This window comes from Delphinapterus leucas, chromosome 15 (assembly GCF_059928025.1).
Source record: "Delphinapterus leucas isolate spDelLeu-1000000601 "Yukka" chromosome 15, BTC_Dleu_Yukka2, whole genome shotgun sequence".
Taxonomy (NCBI): Eukaryota; Metazoa; Chordata; class Mammalia; order Artiodactyla; family Monodontidae; genus Delphinapterus; species Delphinapterus leucas.
Window position 1 is genome coordinate 14,324,341 of NC_143143.1, and position 26,791 is coordinate 14,351,131.

Below are 26,791 nucleotides of genomic sequence, written 5' to 3' on the forward strand. Positions count from 1 at the left end.
ATACCCCGTAAGGCCGTCCTTCAGACACAGAGAGAGAGAAAGATTTTCCCAAACATACAAAACCTGGGGGAGTTTATCACCACCAGACCTGCCTTACAAGAAATGCTAAAGGGCCAGTTCTCTGAGTGGAAGCAAAAGAATGATAACATCATAAAAACATAAAAAGATGGATGTGGCAAACATTTCACAATACATGTAACTCAAACAATCAGGCTACAGGCCTTAAACTGATACAGTGATATATGTCAATTATTTCTCAATAAAATTGAAAAAAAAATTTTTTCCTTAAAAAAAAGAAAAAGGTATCCCCAAGACAAGACTTTGTCCTTCAGACCCTCAGCAGAATTGCCCCAAACCACTTACTCCTTCCTTTGGGCTGTACTTTGGTCTAGCTAGGCCTCCCCAGGTCAGAGAATCCCCTCAAGAAGGACCAGCTCCCAGCCTACCTAATCCTCATCTACCTATGGGCAAAAGCATGAACAAGAGTTTTGAATTAACTCTTTGCTCCCTCTTACCAAAACTGTATCCCCTAAGAGCTTTGTCCAGAAATATGCCCTAAACTTCTATCAGAATGCAAAAACGGACAAGGGGAAGCTTAAAGCTCTCTCCACCCAATATTTGGTAAGTGTCAGCCACTCATATTAGCAATCAATCCCCCTCTTGTTGGACACCTGTGCGGATGGTAATACTCTGGTGCTGCTGGCCCCAGGATCCTTGGCACAATTCCAATGGTTCCTCTATTCCTTCCACACACTTTTATAATTAAGGCCTTACTAAATAAACCCTCCTCAAATTACCCTAAAAAAATTAATTTGAGATGATTCATAGTCCCAAATGTGAAAGAAAAATAAAGCTTTTACAAAAAAAAAATAAGAAAATATCTTCATGACCTTGGGGTAGACAAAGATTTCATAAACAGGACATGAAAAGCACTAACCATAAAACTTCAACAAATTAATAAATTGGGCTTTGTTAAAATTAAGAACTTCTGTTTATCAAAATATATCATTAAGAGTAAAAAGGCAAAGACAGACTAGAAGGTATCTTGAAAACATGTATCTGACAAAGCTCTTGTATCCAGAATATATTTTAGAACATCTACAAGTCAATAAAAAATCAACAATAATCCAAATAAATAAGGAACAAAAGAATTGAACACATAATTCACATAAAAAGGATAGCCAAATGGCCAATCAGCATCTGTAAAAGTATTCAAATTGAAAGGTATTCACTGGGGAAATGCAACCTAAAACTACAGTGAAATATCACTAAACAACAATGAAGATGGCTAAATTTTAAAGTGGGGGGGATGTCAGAGAATGTAGAACAACTGGCCTTCTCACACACCGCTGGGAGAAATATAAATCAGTACAATTACTTTGGAAAACTGGTAGTATCTACTAAAGTGGGATGTACACTTACCCTGTAATCTAACAATTCCGCTCTACATATTTACCCAACAGAAATGCAGGTATATTTATATATCTACAAGAATGTCCATAAAAATTATTCATAATAGTGAAAAACATAAAACAATTCAAATGTCCACCAATGGTAGAAACACTGAATAGTTTGTTGTATAGTCATATACTATATAGCAGTAAAAATGAATGAATTGTTGCATATAACGTCACGGAGAAATCTCAAACAGGGTACTGAGCAAAAAAAAAAATCAAACACAAAGGAATACATAATAAATGGTTCTATTTGTATAAAGTTCAAAAATAGTCAAATCAAAAATAAATGTAAGGGGCTTCCCTGGTGGCGCAGTGGTTGAGATTCCGCCTGCCGATGCAGGGGACACGGGTTCGTGCCCTGGTCCGGGAAGATCCCACATGCCGCGGAGCGGCTACACCCGTGAGCCATGCCGCTGAGCCTGTGCGCCTGGAGCCTGTGCTCCACAACGGGAGAGGCCACAACAGTGAGAGGCCCGCGTACCACAAAAAAATAAAAAATAAATAAAATAAATAAATGTAAAAGTTCAAGAATGGGCAAAATAATGTATGGTGACAGAAGTTGATAGAGTTGTTCATGATATTTTAAATAAAAAGTACAGTTGTAAAAATAAGTAATGATCTCATTTTATAAGTAAAATACACACACACTTACATACGCATAAATTAAACTCTGGAAGAAAAACAGCACTATAGTAATAGTATTTTTACCTTTGAATTCTGGTAGCGTATAAGTCATCTTATTTTCTTCATTATGGGAATATTTATTTTCTAATTTGTTTTTAGCAGATATGGTTATCTAATGTTTAACCTCATAAAAGGAAATGTCTTTAATTTCTTCTTTAAACAATATTATTGCTCTGGGTTCAAAAGGTTAATATTCATTACATTAATATCTTTTGTTCACTCTCCCCACTTCCATCCTTCCATTCGACCCACTACACAACGGTTTCTATGCAAAACACTGTATTCTACTTCTTTTTGACACAGTCATTAGAGGCCAACTGGTAAACCAAGTTTCTTTTTCATCACCCCTTAACCTTCCCTCAATATCTTCATGAAAACTCATTGTTTCTTTGAATTGTACGTAATACACAATACTTGCATGGGATTGTACCAACACCATTATCAAATTCTTTCCAGAGTCACTCTCTATATACACTCTTCATCTTGAAAGCTTGAAAAGTTGTCTTCCCTAAGCTTCCTTCTTTGGCCCTCTTTAGACACTTCTTGGATAATTCCATCTACTTTCTTGCCTTCACCTGCAATCTACTGCTACAGAGATGACTTCTAAATCTATATATTCACACTCCAACATTCCTCTGAGTCCCCAAGTCATGTAAGCAATGATCTACTAGACATCACTTAATGTCTCAACATGAACCTAAGACGCAACACGTTCATCTTTCCTTAAAAAGCTTAGGCAGAAGTCAGGTCTGGAGAAAACCTATTTACTAGGGAATTTCCTGGGGCTGGGGGAAGCCAAACACTTCATAGGCACTGGCTTTGGAAAACACCATGGGAGAGATCAAGGTCAGCAGTTTTGGTCTGATTTCAGAAGTGGCTAAAACCAGAATATCCTTTTAGCCAACCAGAGGAGGGTGAAATGGCATTAAACCCAAGATGGCTGGAATCAACACCCTGGAAGATCCATGCCTACAGAGAGGGTACACACAGGTTAGATAAAGGTAAAGGGCACGATAAAGCCTAAGAAAAGACAATAATAAGAAACAAATATCCAGACCCCAGCCAGATGGACTAAGGCTCAAGAGAAGCCTTTGGCATCGATAAGGGGAGGTGGAAATAAACCAAATAGATCAATAAGCAGGGGAACCAGTCAGAATGATGGAGGGGTGATTAGCTTGTCCTAAAAGGGAGGGAAGAAGACAGGCTATTTCATTGACTCTAAGATATTCTAGATTGTAAGACACACAATTATTTTATGTACCATCATTTTATGTCTCTCCTTTATGAAAGTAACAATGCTAGCAATTAAATATGACATGCCATCTCTGGCTATCTGACTTTAGAAATGTTAGAAAGTAACAAACTGTGCATGCTGCAACTGGAGAGCAGCAGAGGCACAAGGCCCCCTCTCAGGTGTGCTCAGGACAGGAACCTGATTTACACTCAGGCCCCCATGATATGGAGAAGCAGGCTGGAACACAGTCTTGCGAGACCCTGCTACTGGCCAACAAGCAGGAAACTGAGTGAGGAGGGAAAAACCCAGTCTTCTCTCCCATGTGTCTGCTTTACCACTCACACACAACACTTCACTTCTGACACCTCTGGTCACCAAATGTGCGGGGGATTTTCCCTCACCAAGCAATTCTCTGCAACACCAGCTGGTGTCCTACAAATTAACTCAATTCTGAGACTACACCCTACTGGAGAGGCCAGTCCCAAGTCTAGGTTATCACCTGTGCTTCTGGTTGATGGGCTCTAAATCAGAGGTTCCCATAACCGCCTCCTCTGGTTTGATTAATTTGCTACAGCAGCTCACAGAACTCAGGGAAACACTGACTTAGGTTAACCAGTTTATTAAAGGGTACAGATGAACAACCAGATGAAGAGACACATAATGTGAGGTCTTAGGAGGGTCCTGAGCACAGGCACTTCTGTCCCCATGGAGCTGGGGACGCATCAACCTCCTGATATGCGGATGTGTTCACCAACCTGGAAGCTCCCCAAACCCCTTAGTGGGATTTTTATGGAGGCTTCCTCTCGCAGGCACAATCAATTATTAACTTCATTTCCAGCCCATCTCCCCTCTCTAGAGAGGGGTGTGTGTGTGTGTGTGTGTGTGTGTGTGTGTGTGTGTGTGTGTGTGGCAGGGGGGTGCTGAAAATTCCAAGGTGCCTTATTAGAATAAAAGACACTCCTAACGCTCTTATCACTTAGAAAGTTACAAGGGCTTTAGGGACTCTGTGCCAGGAACTTGGGACAGAGACCAATATATGTATTATCTCACACTGTTACTGATGAAAAACTATGCTGTCTTTAACCTGAAGGTCATAGAGAAACTTTAATAGCATGCAAAACTGCTCATGACCCGATGTTAACAACAACAAATAGCAACATATAAAATTGAATCATATACGCAAAACAAATCACTCTCTCCCCCTCAAAGGATTAACTAGAAGTACTACTTCAAAACGTCAGTAGTAGCTGCCTCAAGGTCCTGGAATTATAGGTAGCTTCTTCATTTGTTCCTTTATATTTCTCTTTACTTCCCCCCAAATTTCTATATTCAATGTGTAATTTTTGTAATCAGAGTTAAGGTCAAATTATTTTTGTCTTTCCAACATGAGGTTTCAAGAATATCAGTATTATTGCTCAAACGTGGAAAAGGATTAATTACTTCCATTTCCTGCTGGATCTTCAACTTGGCATAATAATGTGCCAAGAGAAACACATCTGGTCACACTTCTGATAAAAGTCTACTGCCAGGGCTTCCCTGGTGGTGCAGTGGTGAAGAATCCACCTGCCACTGCAGGGGACACAGGTTCGAGCCCTGGTCCAGGAAGATCCCACATCAGCGGAGTAACTAAGCCTGTGCGCCACAACTACTGAGCCTGTGCTCTGGAGCCTGCAAGCCACAACTACTGAGCCCACGTGCCACAACAACGTGCCTAGAGCCCGTGCTCCACAACAAGAGAAGCCACCGCAATGAGAAGCCCATGCACCGCCAACAAAGAGTAGCCCCCGCCCGCAGCAACTAGACAAAACCCACGTACAGCAGCAAAGACCCAACGCAGCCAAAAATTAAGTAAATGAATAAATAAATAAATTTATTTTTAAAAAAAGTCTACTGCCAAAGGTAGGCAGTGCTGTCTTGCACAAGACGGATTTCTTTTTTTTTTTTTTTAAAAAAAGGACTGTTCGACAAGTAGCTGCCATGTCCGGAAATTGAAGCTAACACATTTTATGCTGTGTTATCTTGATGGAATTGCTTTTTAGCCCCACATACTCAAATACCAATCTATTTCTCCCCTCATATTTGAAAAGGAACATTTAGACAAAGGATAAAAATCTTGAAATGTAACCTTTATGCTTGCCAAGAGTAATAAAACAAAATATGCTACCTTCTTCTACTTTGGGTGGTACTAGATCATACGTAGGCTGAAAAGCTTGGGAAAAATCGGATTTCTTTGTTTATAAAGTTTAAGAAATTCTTTCTCGTCAAATGTCTTTTCTTGCTCAGGTATACTTAAAGCTCAAACAAGTAACAGAAGATAACAGTATGGATGTTCTAATTGAAACATCTCAAATATCACTTTTATTTCAAAGTTTTCATTGAAAAACTCAAATGATTATCAGATGACAGTGATCATATATTTGACCCTAGCTAATAAGTATAGTCACAACATAAATGTCTTATTTTTCAGTATTAAACAGCAGTAAAATCTTTCTTGATAGTATCTAATGTACCAATAATATCAGACATTAAAAAGGAAATAACATAGCTTGAGTTAATTTAAAGAAAACTTTTTATTTTGACAGCAGCTTCCTGCTGCAGATCTTTCTTAAATGACAGTAAAATACAAGAATGAGAAACATAAACTCATTGCTACAAAATGCTTAGAGAGCAATTGCCCTAATCTGAGGGCAGCTAGTTTAAACAGCCCAAGGAAACTTTTTCAACTATTGTTACGTGGACACAATTATGATATTATATGTAAGAAGCTCATGGGTTAGAAAATATTGTAGAACTTTAAGTTAGTGCGTTACTATCAATGAGTCAATCCAGAGTACTTACAACTGAACTGGACATCCAAAGGCTTACTTGTAACTTCAAGATACGAATTCATTTTGTGGAAAATTTTGGCCAAAAGGCAAAAAGGAGCCTATTGAGCCATTCTGCTAACGCCTATTTCTCATCTTCCACACTCCGACTCAGGATATGGTCTAGATAACAATCTCATATGTGTTTGAGACTGCCAGCCCCTGCTGTTTACTTCCATCTAAATCCGTTCTGATTTTAATGCTATGTATCTCCTGTCTCAGCAATAAGCAATGAGGATACAGCTGAAGGTGAAGTCCAGAGACGAAGAAAATTTAGGAACCAAAAAGCATCTGACTTGCTAGCTTTATAAATAATCCAAGACAGATCAGAAACCAATGCCTATTTTGAATGTCTTAAATAATGTCAGTGTTAATCACCAAAAAAGGCACTGATTTAACTTCTCAAGCATAAAAGCAGGGGGCAGGAGGGGGGAGGTGCGAGGCAGTTCTGATCAGCTGAAAAGTCAAGAAAATGGGTAGAGTACATCTCACTACTATAGAGCTCTGGGTGAGTCTCCACTCATTCATTCTTTTAACAAACATTTATCAAATACCATTAACTATGTTGTGTAAGAATTCAGACATGAGTAAGGAATCCAGTTGGGGAGAGAGAAGCTAGGATAAAACAGAGGAAATGAAGTGTATTTACAGATATAAAACTTGGGAAGGCAGACAGGGGCAGCTATTTGCAACTGAAAACGGCTTCGCAGTAGAGGTAATAATGAAGCTGAGACTTGAAGGTTGCATAGGATTTCTACAAGTCAAAAAAATGGAAAGAAAGGACAGTCTAGGTTCCGAGGAGGCAACCAAGGACTCGGGACAAGTGCTGGGCACACCTGCAGAAATAGCAAGACAAGCAGGGCTGTGTAGCATTCCTGGGGAACATGGTGAAAGATGAGTCTGGAAACGTTCACTGCAGCCGGACGGCGACGGGGTGGGAATGCCACAGTAAGTGCCGGGCAAAGGAGAGAAAGGCAGGTTTTCTGGGACAGTGACTTCCATATATTTGGCTGCACATCAAAAATCACCCGAGATGTTTAAAATGCAGATTCTCAAATCCTCCTAGGAATAGGAAACTGTAATTTTTTAAGCTCCTGTAGTGACTGTCAGTATCAGTTAGATTTGGGTAAACCAAGGGGAACTGCAGGGTAGAAGCAAAGAGAACAGAAAAGGGGAAATGGCTACAAGAGGTAGAACTAACAGAAAATACCAACTATTGACATAGGGGCCAATGGAAAAGAAGAACCAGAAGGTACCTTAGGTCTAAAAGAATAGGAAGATTTAAGAAGGGGCAACTGTTTGCAGGAAAAGACACTGGGGTCGGACATTCTGGGGTTGAGTTCCTTATTGGGTAGGAAATTTTGTTCTAGAAATTCAGGAAAATTAACTTCATATTTAAACATATACTATTTGCTGACACCTCTTCTAGGGTTGCTATGTACTGCGCTTACCCGTGTTTTATTAATTAGCTTTGGGAGTGTGCATCTCTCTCCTGAAATACGTGAAGGACATATAATATATATAAGGCAGAGTGCTAGAAACTTAAGAGGAACTCGATAAATATTTACTGAATAATAAAAGTGGAAGTCTAGAAAAAAGTTGAAGATTTTAGTCTTTTTTTTTTTTTAAAGGAAAAAAAAATCCTTTTTTAAAGATGTCATGATTCTTACCTTTGCAGCCAAGGCTTTTAAACTGTCGAGGAATCTTTGCCAGAAATCCTTGAAGAGCGGGCGGTCAATTTTCTTCAGGCTCTCTTTGGTGCTGGCGTCCACACTGACGTATAGCTGGGTAACTGGTTTGAGGTTCCTTGATAATTTAAAATTAAAAAAAAAAAACAACAACAATAGAAGAAGAAAATTATGCCTAAGTCGGGCTTTTCATGATGTTAAATTTACAATCTGTAATAGATGTGATGGTTAAACATTTCACTGGGGTCTAGAGGGTTCTGCTTCTCCCAGAAGATTGAAGCCATGATTTTAATGTGACAGAATGGGATGTCAGTTGGTTATTTTTTAAAATGACTGGACACCATCCCTAATAAACTGAAAACATTGGATTACTTAAAATTAGTCTCTCTTCAAACACTACATTTTAGTGGAAAATAAAACAAGATCAGGCTTTAGGTCTGGCACCATCAGCTCAGCACAATTACAAGGGGTTCTCAGACCAAAGTTTCTTCATAAACTCTGCCACTTAAGACTTCTACAGGGGTCTGTGCTGACGGGCCACCTCCCATCATCAATTTGCTGATGGATGTTTTCTAAGGCACAAGAACAAGGCTTCTTTAAGGGCACAGAGCCACACCAATGCCTCACCTATGCCTCTGAGAGCAGGAGTGGGTTTAAAGTCAAGCCCTGTGTGGGCGAACAATGACCCGTATCAGGGAGCCGTAAGCAATGCAGAGTTAGAAAAAGAGCAGCCAAGCACTTACAAAAGAGCACAACCCAGAAGAAAAATGTATGTTGTAGATTCTTATCTTTCTTTGCCTTCTTAATCCGCATCCATGAGTACCACTCATTCTCCACTTCGCTCAAATTCACTGACTCATTTCACAATGTCATCATCTACCAGATTTCTTGCCAATTATGTTTTAAGCCCAGATTGTACTTTTTCCCAGAGCCTCTCTGTTCTCCCTTCAAATAGGTCTCATAATTCACTCTCTTCAATGAATTTCGAAGTAGAAAGAAATTCCCCCTTAATAATCCTCTGACCAAATTCTCCCATTCTTAATTTGCTATAACTATTCCATAATTTGTATTTACCCCTAGAATGTTATACATTTTTTGTTTCAAAGTCTAGGCATTTAAAAACTGCCACATAATTCACATGCCATAACATTCACCATCAAAGTGGTTTATGAGCTTTTTATATCTATCAGTATTGGCCTTACCAATCTTTGAGTGGAAGACCTTGAAGGACAGGAGCTCTATTTTTCTTTTCATCCAGCCATACAGGTAGACACTTCAAGCTACTTTTTAGTGGATACTGTTGACTTCAGCTGACAGAACTTTTAAGGAAATGTAGGCCAAACAAATGCTTGTAATCATCTGGCTTAGGGACACATGGAAAAACCAGAAGGGCCTAAACCCAAAGCTGTTAAAAGAGGAGAAGCTCTGACCAAAGTTAGGAAAGAACGATTAAAACACTGGCAGACTCTCATTGCTTTAATCCCTCTCCAACACTGATATAACAGAATCCTTAAAAGTTCAATAATGTGTCACTACTGAGCAAAGGACATCAATTACTGGAAATGCAAAGCAACAGCATACTGTAATGGCAGCATTCTGTCTCACCACCCCTTTTGCTGGGGGCCCCTTTAATAACAGACAAGCTACTTTAACTGGATTTCATGTTTTACAAACATAAAAAAGATTGTCTTAATGAATACGGCTGGCTATCATTGTCTGATACTCACAGGACTTTGTCATAAAGCTGCCTGATGCAAAATGGGAACTGGCCTGACCTTTTCACTACACCTCCATAACTACTTCAAGAGTATGAACAGTAAATTCCAAAGGCCATAGATGTCTTACAAACCACCACCATTTTGAAAAAAAAAAAAAAAAAAAAATAGTCCTGGACATTGACACTAGCCATAAGGAATTTTTGACATTACTAAATGTCTGAGATGCTATCATCAGGAATTTTATAGCTCTTTGGCCAGGGATCAGAGGAAGAATGGAGAAGAGGAAAACCCCAGGGAACTGTAGAGCTCATTCCTAAGGGGCTCAAAAGGAGTAAAAGGACACTGGAGAGATTTTCTGAGCCTCAGGGATCTTATGTCTGCCTGCTATTGGTCTCTGTTCCCCGTGACAGGTGATGAGGCTCCAAGCACAGTCATTTGTCTGTCTCCATTCTATTCAGAGATAGGATCATTTTAGTTATATCCTTAAAACCATCATAATAATTCCTGTGTCTCAGAATCTCACATTGCTGTTGAGAACAATTAAAAAGGACTATACAATAAAAGGGATATATAACTCTGAGCCCAATCCCCAGTGAAAATACCCTATGAATCTTGATATGATTTTTGTGATGACCCTTCATCCTGCTAATTTTAAATCTCTGAGTTATGAATGATCATATATAGAAAAACACTGCAATTGAACATAAAAATCCCTCTCCCTTCTTCCCTTTCTGTAGAGATTAGGCCTCATTCTACCCAGAATAATCAATAATCATATCAAGATCCTACCTAGAATGAAACCTCCTCATCTCTATCGAAAGGAAAAAAGGGAGAGAGATTTATGTTTTCAAGAAATCTAGAGGCTTCAATAGTAACTTTGATGCTATTGGACAAAAAAATAACCGAAGTGACCCAAATATCCAATACTTATATGTGAAATCTATCCAAAAAAGGGACAGTTTCTATTAGCTGTTTCCTTCCCTGTGTTATGGGCCACAGTCTCTTGTTTCTGTGTCTAGTTCATGGTGGTTTTTTTTTTTTACGAAAGCTGGACATTTTAAATAATATTATTTGGCAATTCTAAATCAGGTATCTCCCAACCCAGGGGTGTTTTGTTTTTTTTTTTCTTTTCTGTCTGCTTGCTGTTTTTGTTGTTACTGAACTAATTTGGTAAATTCTGTATTCTTGGTTGTGTTTAACCACTAAAATCCCTGTTTGATTAGCTTAGTGGTCAGGTAAGGATTAGACAGAGATATCCTTAAATGACTTCAATCAATAAGTCTCCTAGCCTTTGCTGAAGGGCTCTATGTGTGTATATTAGGGCACGCCTTCGATGTCCAGGCAGGCATTTGACAACTGTGCCTTAGCTTTCACTGTCTACCTGCTCAAGACATCAATATATCAAGTGGAGGTGCGCATATAGGGCCTTTTCAAGTCTTCCCTGGCATACCCACAGCCCTGCCCGTGTACATGGTCTTCTAGATTTCCAGGAACATGCTGGAGCTTCTCAAAGTCCCCTACAAACATCTCATTCCCTGGCTTTTCCTTTTAAGTATTTGGTTAGCTTCCTGTTTGCCCCAGTGGTTACTGCTGCCTCAGGCAGCTGTGAAGTTAAACAATTACTGATAATTGCTTATGAGAAACACCGGAGAGAAAGGCTTTCGGTGCTGGACAAACTCTGAGTCACTTGTAACAAACACAACCCCCGTGAGTGAGAGTTTCCAGGGAACTGCCACACATACCATATAATGACAGTTCTCCAGGAATGGGACTTTGAAAGAGTTCCAACTCTGTTTTGTCCCTTCCCCTGGCTGCCAGGCTACTGGTTTTTACCACGACTGCAGGCTACTAGTTTGCAGAGCTGGAGAAGTTGGAATGGAATAAGGACATGTTAACACATCACAAATCTTACTGTTCATATTGCAGTTCAGATAATTTTCTGAGGAACAGTGGGTCTCCACCACAGCCTACTTTAACCCATTTCTAAGCTAAGTTTCAATCCTGAGCCTTAAAAGACAAATCTTTTTGTAATTTAACTTAGTTGTTTTTTGCCTCCTCTTTACTGTACAGAGCCTGGATCCAAAGAAAAAGGGCCATCCCCGTACCCACACATACCCCTCAACAAAAGCCTTCCGTTTCTACTTTAGCCACTGGCTTCTCAGAATCCAAAAATCAAATATTCTAGTGTACTGTTGCAAGAAGTCTTGGGAGAAAAAAAGGCCACTGCAGTATTCAAAATATTTTTGTATTGTTAATGCATATCATAGAAACACTCTTTTTTCTTTTTGGCCGCGCCATGCAGCTTGCAGGATTTTAGCTTCCCCGAACCAGGGACTGAACCCAGGCCCCCAGCACTGGAACCATGGAGTCCTCACCATTGGACCACCAGGAAATTCCCTAGAAATACTTTTTTGACATGAGAATAAAAATACTATTTACTGGGGGCAAAAAAACGTTCCTCAGATTGTTGCATACCTCTGGTTAAGAATTTGATTCTGACAATTTTTGCTGGTATTCTCACTGTTTTTATAGAAGAGTAGGTTTTGAAGGTCTGTACTCTGCTATTCCTAATAACCAACAAACAAGTTTTGTTTTTATTTCCATCACAATTCATCACAATATTTCCTATGTCCATTGTGATTTCTTCTTTGACCCATAAGCAAATGAAAAGTGCATTGCTTAAATTATAAGCATATTGGAATATTCTAGTTATCTTTTTGTACTGATTTATAGTTTAATTGCATTGTGTTCACATATCATGATCTACATGATTGCAATACTTTCTTGTAACTTGCTATAATGCCCAGCATATGGCCATTTGGTAATTTTTCTGAGAGCAACTTCTGTGCTCTTAAAAGGAATTTATATTCCAAAGTTTCTCAATTCAATACTCTATTTCTGTAATACACGCTAAATCTGTTAATTTAGTTGTTCAGATCTTCACTACTATTCCTGATTTTGATTTGCCTGTTTTATCAGTTTGAGAGAAATGTGTTAAAAACTTACTATTTCTCCTTATAGTTCTGTCAATTTTGAGATTATGTTACTGATTGTTGAAAATTTTTGAATTATTATATTGTTTTATGTTCCTGGTAGGTTTAATATTTTATAATTAAGAAATGTTCCATCTTATCTCAAGTAATGGTTCTTGCCTTAAAGTATACTTGACCAATATTACTTAGCCTACCTTTCCAAGGTGCTTTTCATATATTATCTCGTACACTAACAATGCCACTATAAGGTAGTCATTATTATTGCAATCATTTTACAGATGAGGAAACTGGGCACTGAGAGGTTACCTTCCCAGCGTCAGAAAGACAGCAAGAGATACAGTCAAGATTCAAACCCAGGTCTCTTCTAGACAGAGCACAAGCTCTTCATCACTTCACTGTGCTGTCTCTTTTTTTTTAGCCCATCCAGAAAAGCATAGTTTTGAAAAGTGTCCCATCAATTCACAGACACAAAAGAAGACTATATTTTAAACTTAATACAAACAAAACAGGCTGGGAGAAAAAAAAAACTTCTATTGAAAGGATCAGGTAGTATTTATAATCAATCTTCATTTCATTGTAACTGTTACCTATAGCCACTTAGAGCTGATACATACAAGAAAACTTTATTTTTATTAAAATTAATGCATTTCTTGATACGTTTACTAAGTAATATGTGAAGAGATATCCAATTTATAGAGGTTCTCTAACACATATAGTGAATATCTTAGCAAATACTAGAGAAAACAAAACATAAAGCAAACAAAATAACAGAAATACAAGTGGAAGAAGTAAGAGAACAAACAAAGTTCACACATAGTTTCAGTGAAGGTGCTCAAAAGTAAACGTACACGGGGACAAATTCTGTGGTGGTGGAGGAGGTGTAGGAAGTTAAATGTTAATCGTGTCATAGTTAAAAATGGAACACAGCTCTGTCTTCTTATGATAAGACTGCTAGCAGGGAGAAAGCTTTGAATTAACTATACTTATCACAAAAGAAAAAATTTAAGATTTTAAATGTAAACTTAAAAATAATATGAAATAGTTAAGAAAATCGTGTAGAAGAAGGGGTAGTCAAAATAATTAGCTACTAAAGGTATCAGAAAAAAGCCTGAGAAAATCTGGTTAAAATGTTAAACCTTGTATTGCTACTGATGGGAGTAGTTGTTTTTATATCTTTTAAAAATAATAAGATTCTGTGAAAAAATAAAAAAAAAAGAAAATCGTGTAGAAGTGAACTAAAGATGAAGCTAAGAGTGAGCCAGTCGACAAAGGGCTGAACATTTGACCTTAAACCTTCTCATGCTCATAAAGAGACACAGTTATAGGATTCAAATGTCCACAAAGTAAGCACAAACTAGGTTCAGTGTTTCTCAACAACCTCCTTACCTTACAACATGGTCTACTTTTAGCAAGATGTCTCACGTAAGTCTTTGACATCTTAGCACAGAACAATTTACAGGAAGTAATGACAGGGAGTGCTCCAGTGGGACAGTGATACCCAGGTGTGATGGGCCTTTCCGACTGCAGGGCTGAATGCAAGCATAGATCATACAGTCTCGAGAATAAGAGTCCTAAACTCACATGTCTACAGGAACCAAGAATATAATGTGAGTCAACCAAGACACTTTTTTATTTATTTAGCTATTTATTTAATACATTTATTTATTTATTTTAAAAAATTTGTTTATTTTATTTATTTAATTTTGGCTGCATTGGGTCTTCGTTGCTATGTGTGGGCTTTTCTAGTTGCGGTGAGCGGGGGCTACTTTTCGTTGCGGCGCGGGCTTCTCATTGCAGTGGCTTCTCTTGTTGTGGAGCACGGGTTCTAGGCACGTGGGCTTCAGTAGTTGTGGCGCACGGGCTCAGCAGTTGTGGCTCGCAGGCTCTAGAGCACAGGCTCAGTAGTTGTGGCACATGGGCTTAGTTGCTCCACGGCATGTGGGATCTTCCTGGACCAGGGCTCGAACCCGTGTCTCCTGCATAGGCAGGCGGATTCTTAACCAGTGCGCCACCAGCAAAGCCCAAGCAAGCCACTTTTATAGGAAAAAGAAGTTCTTTGGACACCAAAACACAGACTACATGTGAAACATTCAAGAATATTCTTTCCTTACTCAAAGCAAGACGCTTCCCATTTTTCTTGTATGTGGTACTCTGTCTCCCTTTCATTGTTTCATGTCTGTTAGAAATGGCGACAGAAATTTCTCTGCTGTAAGAGAATCTACAGTGCGATCCCTCTGACAGGTGGCAGATGAGACTCAGCCTCAGGGCTGAGGAGACAGTAAAATGGTGGAGAGCGTGGCAAACTGAAATGCAGAGGCTTTACCGAAAAGACAGCCGTTCCTTGCTGTGATACTGTCAGACAACAAGGAACACACATGCGGTCTTTGTCCCTAGTTCCTGGCACAGAGCTCCTAAAACTCTTGGTATTTCCCGAGTGACAGAGGTGAGAAGTGCCTTTTGTTATCTATAATAAGCCCCTTTCAACCATACAAGAATTTATATTAATGGGGTAACTCCTGATGCGCCCATGGACACATTCCAGAGAGGGGCTGGTGCCCGAAGAACCGACCACGTGATTAGAGGGTTGGCACTTTCAGTTCCCCCTGCAACCTCTAGGAAAGGGAGATGGGCTAGAGGTTGAGCTAATCACCAATGACCAATCACAATGATTTCATCAATCCTGCCTATCTAATGAAACCTCCATAAAACCCTCCCAAATGACGGCTTCAGAGAGCTTCCGGGATGGTGAACACATTGGGTGCTGGGAGGGTGATGCGTCTGGAGAGGGTGGGGAAGCCCAGGGCCCTTTTCCCCACATCTTGTCCCATGCAACCCTTCTATCCAGATGTTTCTGAGTTGTAGTCTTTATAATAAACTAGTAACAGTAACTGAATTGTTTTCCCCAAGCTCTGTGAACTGTTCTAGCAAATTATCAAACCCAAGGAGGGGTTGTGCGACACCCCAGTGTACCGTCGGTTCATCAGAAGTACAGGTGGCAGCCCGGGACTGTGACTGGTGTCTGAAGTAGGGGGCAGCCTGGGGCTGAGTCCTGACCCTGTGAGGTCTGTGCTAACTCCAGGGAGACAGTGTCAGAATGGAACTGAACTGCAGGACACCTAGCTGGTGCCTGCAGAGAATTAGAGGACTGCTTGGTGTGGGGAAAAAAACACACATCCGGTGTTAGAAGTGTTGTGAGTAAAAAAACAGATGAGTGAAGTGTTCTGGTGTTATAAAAACAGCACTTCATACTTGGCTCTTGACAATTTTTGCCAGATTGTCTTTTTCTCCAAAGTCAGAAATCTCTTTTATGAAAAATTTCTGGATTTTAAATGTTGGCTAAAAAAAGAAAAAAAAAAGTTTCTAAACATGCTACAGGACAAATAAAACCGACTCCTTATCAACTGCCAGTTTGAGACTTCTGGTCTCAAGAACTCTCCCAGCTTTCCCACATGATTAATTAAGTTCCTTTAAAAGACCGAGTCCTCGTACGTTCAAGGTCATCCTCCTTGTACAAAGCACAGCCTGCTGTGCTATTCGGTAGAGTACAAACGTGGCCATAAACTCTCCCTCTCCTTGTACCCATGACCCTTTGCAATGTAGCTCTGAGTGCCCCTCACTGACGCCAAGCTTGGCCACGTAACTTGCTTTAGCCAAGGAGAAGTGAGCAAACGTGACACAAGCAGAGGCTTGAACGATGCCTGTGTGCTGGAGTTTATCTTTTCTTGCTGTTCACTGAAACCCTGCCACCACGTGGTCAACTTCAGACTTGCTGGAGGATAAGAGGCTACACGAATATAGAGGTCCCAGTTGTCCCAGGCAAGGCCATCATAAACCAGCCATCCCAGCATATCTGCCAACTGACTAGACACATGAACAACACTGAGACCAGCAAAGCCAGCCAAGATGAAAAGACCTCCCAGCCGATTCACAGAATTACAAGCTAAATGAATCGTTGCTAGTTTGACGGACTCAGTTTTAAGGCAAGTGGTTACAGCAAAAGATAACTGATACATGCTACAGTGTATCATATATCAGTTTTACGCCTATCAAAAATACCATTATAGGGGCTTCCCTGGCGGCGCAGTGGTTAAGAATCTGCCTGCCAATGCTGGGGACACGGGTTTGAGCCCTGGTCTGGGAAGATCCCACATGCCGCGGAGCAACTAAGCCCGTGCGCCACAGCTACTGAGCCTGAGCTCTAGAGCCCGCGAGCCTGTGTGCCACAACTGCTGAAACCCACGCACTCTAGAGCCCATACGCCACAGCAAGAGAAGCCACCGCAACAAGAAGCCCGCGCACCACAACAAAGAGTAGCTCCCACTCGCCACAACTAGAGAATGCCTGCACGCAGCAACGAAGACCCAACACAGCCAAAAATAAAAATAAAATTAATTAATTAAATTTTAAAAATACCATTATAAAGGCACTTGTTTTTGTGGAACTAAGAAGGCTTTTTCTCAAGAGAAAGGGGTTTTTTTTGTGCAATCACCACCAGATCTATCATTAACATTAAGTGTCTTACACATTCTTGTCACTTTTATTAATTAGCCTCTATATCAACACACAAAAACATAAAGCTACCTAGAATGCAAAAGCTTTCTCATTTGCCTAAGGTGTCTGCTTCTATCTTCAACAAATCCTCGAGGACCACTCACTGTGAAAACTCCCTTCAGTGGGAGAACTGTCAGCAAAGAGCCATATGCTTTAGAGCTGGAGGGGAGACTGAGATCCTTTTAAAGAAAAGTTAAGCATCCTGAAAAGGCCACTAGCCTGAACGTAATGCTTGCATGTGGGTCAAGGGAAGGCTAGTTGACAAAGTCAAGATCTTCTTCAAAAGATACCGAAAGAGTATGGGTTAGGCACTGTAGTAATTTAGAAATTTTTTATTAAAAAAAAAATTAGTACACAGCCAACCACCCAGAGAACATTATTACTTCCTAGTGTATGCTCAAAGATAAAATGGTTGCAAGAGGTTCATCTAACAGCTGATTTGAATGAGCAAAGTGCATCAACATTAGAGGTAACTTCCAAAATGCATGATCTCCGTGCTATATTAGTAAATCTATAGCCTTGTTTTTCTGTAGGACACCAGAGACAATTGGTATTTAGAGTCCTCCTAATTCACGGAAATAAAACAATATTATCTGCACCTAGGAAATTTCTCTTTCCATTTTCTCTTGGACCACTTTCAAGTACATATCTTATTTAATTCTCTATCATTTTCCTCAATCCATGATGGCATTCACAAAGAATACCACGTATTATCAAACAATGAATCGCCCTCTCTGGTTATTATCTTACATGCCACTCCTGGAACATTCAATTCTTTTTAGGCATTACAGTAGGCCCTCTGTATCTGAGCGTTCCACATCCACGGATTCAACCAACTACAAATCAAAAATATTCTAGGGAAAAAAATTTCCAGAAAGCTCCCCAAGGCAAACCTTGAATCTGCCACGTGCCAGCAGCTACTTACAGAGCCTTTACAATGTGTCAGGTATTATAAGTAATTTAGAGATGATTTAAAGTGCATGAGAGGATATGCGTGGGTTATATGTAAATACTATACCATTTTATAAAAGGAACTTGAGCATCAGTGGGGTTTGATATTTGCAGGGAGTCCTGGAACCAGTCCTCCTCAGATACCAGGGACGACTGCATGTCTTAAATTTGGGACAGACTCCTTTCTTCTATACGCGTGTGTGTGTGTGCGCGTGTGTGTGTGCGTGTGTGTATCCCAACACCACTCTATCTGAACCCCGCCCTCATGAGCCATTTGAAAAGTCAAAGATCTTAACATAAAAATTTGAAAAAAGGAATAGTGACCCTATGCAAAATGTACACATTGACTTTTTAAAAACCCTTCCCTTTTAACTTTTTATACAACTTCAAGAAGTAGTATTTTAGCTATCTTTGTGACAATGTTACTGATTTTCACTTTACTGCCTGGTAACTAATAATTTTAATCAACTCTTTGATTTCCTATGATGATAAATTCTAAACCAAGCACCTACAGTGTGCCAGGAATTATACTAGTGGCATAAAGATAAATAAGCAGGGGTCACTGGCCCAGGGACTCACAGTCTAATGAAGAAGGCACAATAACAACCAAGTAAAAGTTAATGTTTTTGGTACTATAATATGTGTATAGTTCAAGTATAATGCAAAAACAGGTCATTTCCAGGTCCCAGGAGATGGTCATCTCTACCTGGAGAGCTCTCCAAGTCATCCAAACCAACCGCATCATCTTACCTCCTAAACCCGCTTCTTCCTCACATGATCCCTCGACTGTTACAGGGCCCCACAGTCCTAGCAATCAACATGGCTGGAACTTTCCGAGTCATCAGTTAAGTCCTCTTCTGTGCAGGGCTCACAGAGCCATACAAACAGTATGCCAAGCTTATCATGCCTCAGTGATACCTTTTTTAAGACTCCTCATTCTGTCTTACTTTCATCCTTTTAACTCTTACCTAGACAAACGTATAATCTCCTATCCAGTTTCCTGCTTCTTGGCTCACCCACTTTATACCGTGCTGGCAGACTACTCTGCAGAAAGCAAGCTCTTTCTAAAGAACAGCATTTGAAGTCATCTGCAACCTTGTCCCAACCTTTCCAACCTGGGTTCCAGCTGCCAGTCTCTTTCGCACACTCTGTGGTCCTAACCAACTATATTTACATAATGGTATCCCAAATACCCCAACTCTGTATCTTTCTCGGACAGTTCTTATTAAAAATCCACAGTTTCCTATCTCCCCAAGTACCCATCCCAGACATACTTTAAGATCCAAATTTAATGAAGCCTTTTCTGAGAAGTTTTACCCTGCTTCTCTCATCTAAAAAAAAATTGCTTTCTCTTTTGAATTCCCCCAGCAATTTATTTGTGCCTCTATTTCTTAAACTAATGTTATCTTCCCCGATAGAATGGATTTTTAAAAGCAGGAGCTCTGTCCCCTCAAAGCCAACATTTGTATGCACTTAGTAATCAGTAAGTCCTTTCTGAATATATTAATGCCTGTTAGTTTTACTTTTCAGTCAAACACAGAGTCAAGCAGCAGTATCTTAACAAGCTGGACCACTCACCTGATTTCCGCAGGGAACTGTGCATTTGTGACCAGGAAACTGGAGATTTTACGCTCGTGGAGTAGCTTCAAAAACCTGTTGATTTCTGGGTACATGATGGGTTCTCCCACAAGGGATAATGCACAGTGCTTTACTGTCATTCCTTCCTCAAAGCGTTCCTCTCTGACACCTGGCACTCCTGGAGAACATGGTGGAAAGGAACAAGCTCAATAAGGCACAGATAGAGGACATCACTTTTATTTTTCTTAATTAAAAATTTAAAAATTTTTCTTAATGGTTCTTTGATTTTAGAGGGCAAAATTACTTTTGATACCAGCCAAATACTACAAAACAAGAGCCTGGGGGTGGGGGGCAACACTAACATTATTAAACCAGAAAAAAAAAAAACCTAGAATTATTATATCAGCAATCTCATCCTTCCTTTTAGTACTAATTAAACTACATCAATACAAGCAGGCAAAACTAACTTTGTTATTAGCTAATTATTTGGAACACAGAATGTACTACTTTCCATAATTTGCTTAGCTCTGCATTCTTTCACGTTGGTCTAAGACAATGAACTCAGTATAGCTGCATAAGGAAAGCCTCTCCTATACCAATCATTGCAGCCTTCATTCCTCAGGTATTCTGAATTGAGAAACGAAACGCAGTCGGTCCAAAAGAACAGAGGAGAGAAAAAGAAGCCTGCAGTTCTCACCTTTGGCTTCATATTGGAATCACCTGGAGAGTATCGTAAACTACAGCAGCCTAGGTCCACTGCCAAAGATTCTGTTTAACTGGAGTGAATGCAAGCCAGAGTAACGGGAGCTTTAAAAGTTCCTCAGGTGATTCTAATGTGCAGCCAAAGTGAAAAACCACTGCATAAACCAGAAGCCCCCAAACTTATATGCCAACTAGAATCACCTTGGAACTGTCAACGTTCCAAATTCCAGGCCACAGCACAGACCAATGAAATCACCATCTCTGGGGGAGGGGCAGGGGGCATCAGGAGCTTTTTGAAGCTCCCCAGGTGATCCCAATATGCAGACAAGTTTGGGGAACCACTGCCACACACCATTGGTTCTCGACCCTAGTTAGACATTGAGAAATAACCCAAAGAACTTTAAAAAATCCCAGTGTCCAGGCAGTATCCCAAGCCAGTTAAATCGCAACCTCTAGGGATGAGAGCCTGAGACATCCGTATTTTTTAAATGCTCCCCATGTGATTAGAGTGGACAGGATGGGTTAAGCAGCACTGCTCTAGACTCGATGTACTGTAGGAAAGCATGCATGGAAAAAAAAATAGAAAGCATGCTTGAAAGTCCCTCAATCTAACGAAGAGTTTGAAAGACTTGGAAATTGCTTAAAAAGGCAAATAAAAACATATCTCCTTTACTTCAGATATTTCTATCCATTACGCTAGTTTCTTTTCGAAGAACACATTCTCTCTAAAGGATACAGGTTCCTCACCGAGACTGGAGGTAGGAGGAAACATGTTCATATTCCCTCTCAGTCATTTATGAGCCGTCTCTGAAAAGTAGTTTTCTTGACTGTAAGCAGTACTTAGCCCAAAGAATGTTTCTTAGAATTAAATGAGATAATGCATGGAAAAGCTTTAGAAGAGGGCCTAGCACACACAAAACAACATTCATTAAGGAGTTTTTCTTCTCATCACCTTTACCCTGGTTTCTTAAAATGATTAAATCCCAGTCACTATCACCTTAAAGAACAACAACAAAAAATCTGGAGAAGATAAAGTTAGCTCTCACTGCTTGCTTGTGCTTTAGTTTCCAGGAAGTGACTTTATTTTACACACACACACAGGCACACATACACAATCTACTTGGAAATAAGCAAGGGCAAGTAAATACCCAAGACATCAAACCAACATAATGCCTGCTAAACTCAGAACAATCTAAAAGTGGCAGCTTTTATCTTCTTTTATGACTACCTAACTGCAATTCTACGAATGTATTTCATGTCAGTATTTGGGGGATGAATAATTTTTTAAGTTACTGAAATCTAGTATCTTAATTGAATCAAGGTTTTACATAAAATTTGATCCATAACGCAGTCTGTGTTACCAAGACAACTCAGCATTAAGTATAAAATTTCCTTTTTGTTAAAAAAAAAAAAATCAGTAACTTTAATCTCGCTGGGAGAAGATGAGTAGAAGGGCAGATTTAATCAGAACTGCAAAATTAACCTAAAACTCAGAAAGCAGAATGACTGAGCACTGGCTGGGCCCTAACCACTGGAAGTCAGACACACCAGGTCCAAATTCTTGCTCTACCACTAGGCTGGTCTGTCTCCTGGGTCAAGCCACTCACCCGCTCTACACCCATTCCCTAATCTATAAGATAGGGATTTCACATGCACACAGTTATAAGAATTCAACGAAATAAGCCACATGAAATAACAGGTCTGGTACCAGGCCCAGCACATAAGCATTCAAAAAAATCTTATTTTTCTTATAGTAATTATTTCATGAATTGAAATAGAAATTCAATTATTTCCATTATTTTAAATAAAATGGTAATTCCATTCAATTCAACATACAGTTGACCCTTGAACAACAAGGGCTAGAACTGTGCAGGCCCACATATATGTGGATTTTTATATATATGTGTGTGTAATGTATATACACACACACACACAGGAAAATTTTTTGGAGATTTGCGACAATTTGAAAAAACTAGCAGATGCCCCCCACAGCACAGAAATATCCAGAAAATTTAAGAAAAGCTTAGGTATATCACGAATGCATAAAATATATGTAGATACTTGTCTATTTTATCACTTACTACCATAAAATACACATTAATTTTTTTTTTTTTTTGGCCAGCCACGCGGCATGCAGGATCTTCCCCGACCAGGAATGGAACCTTGGGAACTCGGAGTCTTAACCACTGGACCGCCAGGGAAGTCCCAAATACACATAAATTTTTAAAAAGTTAAAATGTATCAAAACGTACCCACACAAACACTTCAGGACCACACATAGCACCATTCCCAGTCCAGAGAAATGTAAACAAACGTAAAGTTGCAGTATTAAATCATAACTGCACAAAATTAACCGTAGTACCCACTGTATCACGGTAATAATTTCCTAGGATCTCCTGTTGCTACCACACTGAGCGCAAGTGTTGCAAAGTATCTGCTTGAAACGCCACGCCACGTGAGGCTCATCATCTCCACGTGAGCAGTTCATCTCTCCAGTCAATTGCAAATTGCAGTAAAAGGCAATCTCTGGCAGTTCTCTGGTAGTTTTCATCATGTTTGTGCAATACTATGAACCTTGAAATAACACCACGGGACCCACACGATGTGCCATTAGTGATGCTGGAAGTGCTCCCAAGCAGCAGAGAAAAATCATCACATGACAAGAAGAGGGTGAATGGCTTGATATGTACCGCAGATTCAGATATGCAGCTGCCGTTGGCTGCCACTTCAAGATAAATGAGTCCAGTGTAAGGACCATTGTTAAAAAAAAGAAAAGGAAATTCATGAAGCTGTCGCTGCAGCTACACCAGCAGGCGTGAAAACCTTGCGCTTTTTGCAAAACGCCTTTGTATCTCATATTGAAAATGCAGCTTTTATGTGGGTGCAGGATTGTTATAAAAAAGGCATACCTATAAATGAATATGAGTCAAAAGGCAAAGTCATTATATGACAACTTAAAGCAAAAGGAAGGTGAAGGATCTAAAGCTCGAGAATGTAATGCCAGCAAAGGATGGTTTGATGATTTTAGAAAGAGGTTTGGTTTTTAACATGTCAAGGTAACAGGAGAAGCAGCTTCTGCCAACCAAGAGGCAGCAAAGGAATTCCCAGCAAAGAAAATCATTAAGAAAGGATATCTGCCAGAAAGGGTTTTAAATGTAGTCAAAACTGCTCTATTCTGGGGTGCAAGAAAAAGCCTCAAAGGACATTTATTAGTAAGGAAGAGAAGCCAGCACCAGGATTTAAGGCAGGAAGGGGTAGGCTAACTCTACCGTCCTGTGCAAATGCAGTAGGGTTTACGATCACGACTGCCCTTCTCTATAAAGCTGCTAACCCCTGAGCCTTGGAGGGAAAAGATAAAAACCAGCTGCCAGGCTTTTGGTTGTACAAAAAGAAGGCCTGGACAATGAGAACACTTTTTCTGGACTGATTCCATGGATGCTTTGTCCCTGAAGTCAGGAAGTACCTTGCTGGTAAGGGACTGTCTTTTAAAGTTCGTTTGATATTGGACAATGCCCCTGGCCATCCAGACCCCATGAGTTCAACACCAAAGGCGTCAAAGTGGTCTCCTTGACCCCAAACACAACATCTCTAATTCAGCCTCTAGATCAGGGGGTCAGAAGGACCTTTAAGGCTCATTACACATGGTACTCTATGGAAAGGACTGTCAGATCCCTGACAGACAGAACATTAGGAAAGTCTGAAAGGGTTACACCACTGAAGATGCCATCCTTGTTCTAGAAAAATGTGTGAAAGCCATCAAGCCAAAAACAATAAATTCCTGCTACAGAAAACTGTGTCTATTTGTTGGGCGTGACTTCACAGGATTTACAACAGAGCCAATCAAGGAAAGCACGAAAGAGATTGTGGATGTAGTTAACAACAACAACAAAAAAAAAGGTGGGGCTTCAAGATATGGGTCTTGGAGAAATTCAAGAGCTAGCAGACACCACACCAGAGGAGCGAACAGAAGATGACTGCATGGAGATGAGCGCTTCCTAACCAGTGCCAGACGATGAGGAAGAAGACAGAGAAGGAGCAGTGCCACAAGCCAATGGACACGAGGCAATCTCAGAAGCGTTCAATTATTCAAGACTGCTTTTGACTTCTTTCACGACATGGACCCTCCTCCTATGGTACGGGCACTGAGACTAAAGCAAGTGGTGGAAGAAGGACTGGTACCATATAGAAACGCTTTTAGAGAAATGAAAAAGCAAAAAAGTCAGACAGAAATTACTATGTATTTACATAAAGTCACACCGACTCTGCCTGCCTGCCTCTCCTGCCTTCCCTCCCCCACCCGAGACAGCAGGGAGATGCTGACATGTCCATGGAATCTGAGTAACATGGATGGCCACGGCAGGGTTTTGAGAAGGGTGGCCTAAGAAGGGTGGATCACGTTGGGTGCTATGTTGAGAACAGAGGGGCAAGCAGAGAGGCTAACCTGCCACAAGGATATTACATAATCTAAGCAAGAAATGATGGTGGCTTGGACCAAGGTGGTAGCAGTGGAGGTGGCAAGAAGGGCTTATCAGCTAGGCCTATTTCAAAGGTATAGTCAAAGGCTCTATTTTTTTTTTTTTTTTTTTTTTGCAGTACGCGGGCCTCTCACTGTTGTGGCCTCTCCCGTTGCGGAGCACAGGCTCCGGACGCACAGGCTCAGCGGCCACGGCTCACGGGCCCAGCCGCTCCGCGGCATGTGGGATCTTCCCAGACCAGGGCACGAACCCGTGTCCCCTGCATCGGCAGGCGGACTCCCAACCACTGCGCCACCAGGGAGGCCCCAAAGGCTCTATTTTGAAGGTACGTTTGAAGGATTTTCTAATGGATTGGATGTAGGTTACGAGAAACAGAGAGGTGTCAATGATTTCTATAAAGTTTTTGGCCTAAGCAAGAGTCACCATCAACTGAGACAAGTTGGCGGTAAGAAAGCCTTAGGGGTAACATGGGGGTAACAAGTATTGGGGGGGTGGAGGTAGATACCATGTGTTCAATTTTGGACACGTGAAGTTTAATATGTCTATTAGATAGCTGAATGTGTGTCCAACATTCAAGTTTGGATTCTGGGAGAAAGGCCTGTGTGGAAATAAACATTTTTGCGAAATGGATGGTATTTCTATCCAAGGGCCCGAAGCAGATTACCAAGGCAAAAAGGGCAGTTAGAGAAGAGGACCAAGGACTGAAGTCTACGCAATCACATATCTGAGGAAAGGAAGAGGGACTAACAAAGGACGTTGCCAGGGAAGAATGAGGAAAACTTACAGGCAAAGAGATCAACTGCTATCTTCTCGGAGAGCTACAGCTAATAAATATCAGACACCTACGAAAACAAACAAAAACCAAGACCAAAAAAAAGCCTGTGGATAAGGCTTTTAAAAGAATAATTCTGGGATTTTAAAATTATCCTAATTTTCTCAAAAGTAAGGCACTGAGAATATGTAAAACCTTGGTTCTCTCCTTCAAGAAGCACGTTTCTATTTCAACGCTCACTGTCAGAGGCGATTACAGTGCTCCTCCAAAAACAAGGCCCTCAGGGACTCAACCTCATGCTGTCTTTCACTGTCCTCAAAGAAATATGTCAGAAAATAAGACATCCTCCAAATTTCTAATGGAAAGCATTCCTGGGGCCGGAGGACAGCCCAGGCAACAGCAGACACTACATTTCAGTAGCAAATCTATAGGGATATTTCCCACTGTGTGTCTGTCTGTCTCTCTCTCTCTCTCACTCACACACACACAGCCTGTTCACTTCATGTTTCCCTAAACCTTATCCCTTTCACCTCTAAACTCTGCTTTGGTTTTGTTTTGTTGTTGTTTTTGTTTTTTGGTTTGGAGGTTTTTGTTGTTGTTGTCGTTGTTAGTTTTCTTTGTTTTTGTTTTTTCTTAAGCAAGTTTTGTGACATTTCTCAGCCTGAACAGCTTCCTGATCCTGAACACTCACTACAGTCATCATATTAACTAGGAAGCACTCCTTACCTCACTGAAAGATGCCAAAGCAAAAACTTAAGATTCCAGAATTTTTATCCTAAGGTCATAGCAATAAGCTGAATAACCCAGAAATAAAAATGATATAAGGTTCGGGCTTCCCTGGTGGTGCAGTGGTTAGGAATCTGCCTGCCACCACAGGCGACATGGGTTCAAGCCCTGGTCCGGGAAGATCCCACATGCTGCGGAGCAACTAGGCCCGTGCACCACAACTACTGAGCCTGCGCTCTCAACCCCGTGAGCCACAACTACTGGCCCCGCGTGCCACAACTACTGAAGCCCACGTGCCTAGAGCCGGTGCTCCGCAACAAGAGAAGCCACCACGATGAGCAGCCTGCGCACCACAACGAAGAGTAGCCCCCACTAACCACAACTAGAGAAAGACCACA

General features: G+C 40.5%; 1 protein-coding gene across 5 annotated transcripts in view; it reads right to left on the bottom strand.

Moving 5' to 3' along the window:
- LOC111182070 (S-adenosyl-L-methionine-dependent tRNA 4-demethylwyosine synthase TYW1) overlaps positions 1-26,791 on the bottom strand; it is a 276,237-nt gene that overhangs the window by 120,056 nt on the left and 129,390 nt on the right. For all 5 annotated transcript variants that reach the window (XR_016387776.1, XM_022588137.2, XM_089895820.1 and 2 more), the window contains 2 exons: positions 19,719-19,896; positions 7,910-8,045 (listed from right to left, as the gene is read on the bottom strand). Coding sequence is in view for 4 of the 5 variants with exons in the window: in XM_022588137.2 (XP_022443845.2) it covers positions 7,910-8,045; positions 19,719-19,896 (314 nt within the window). In the remaining variant the exon portion in view is untranslated. The remainder of the gene's footprint in view (positions 1-7,909; positions 8,046-19,718; positions 19,897-26,791) is intronic.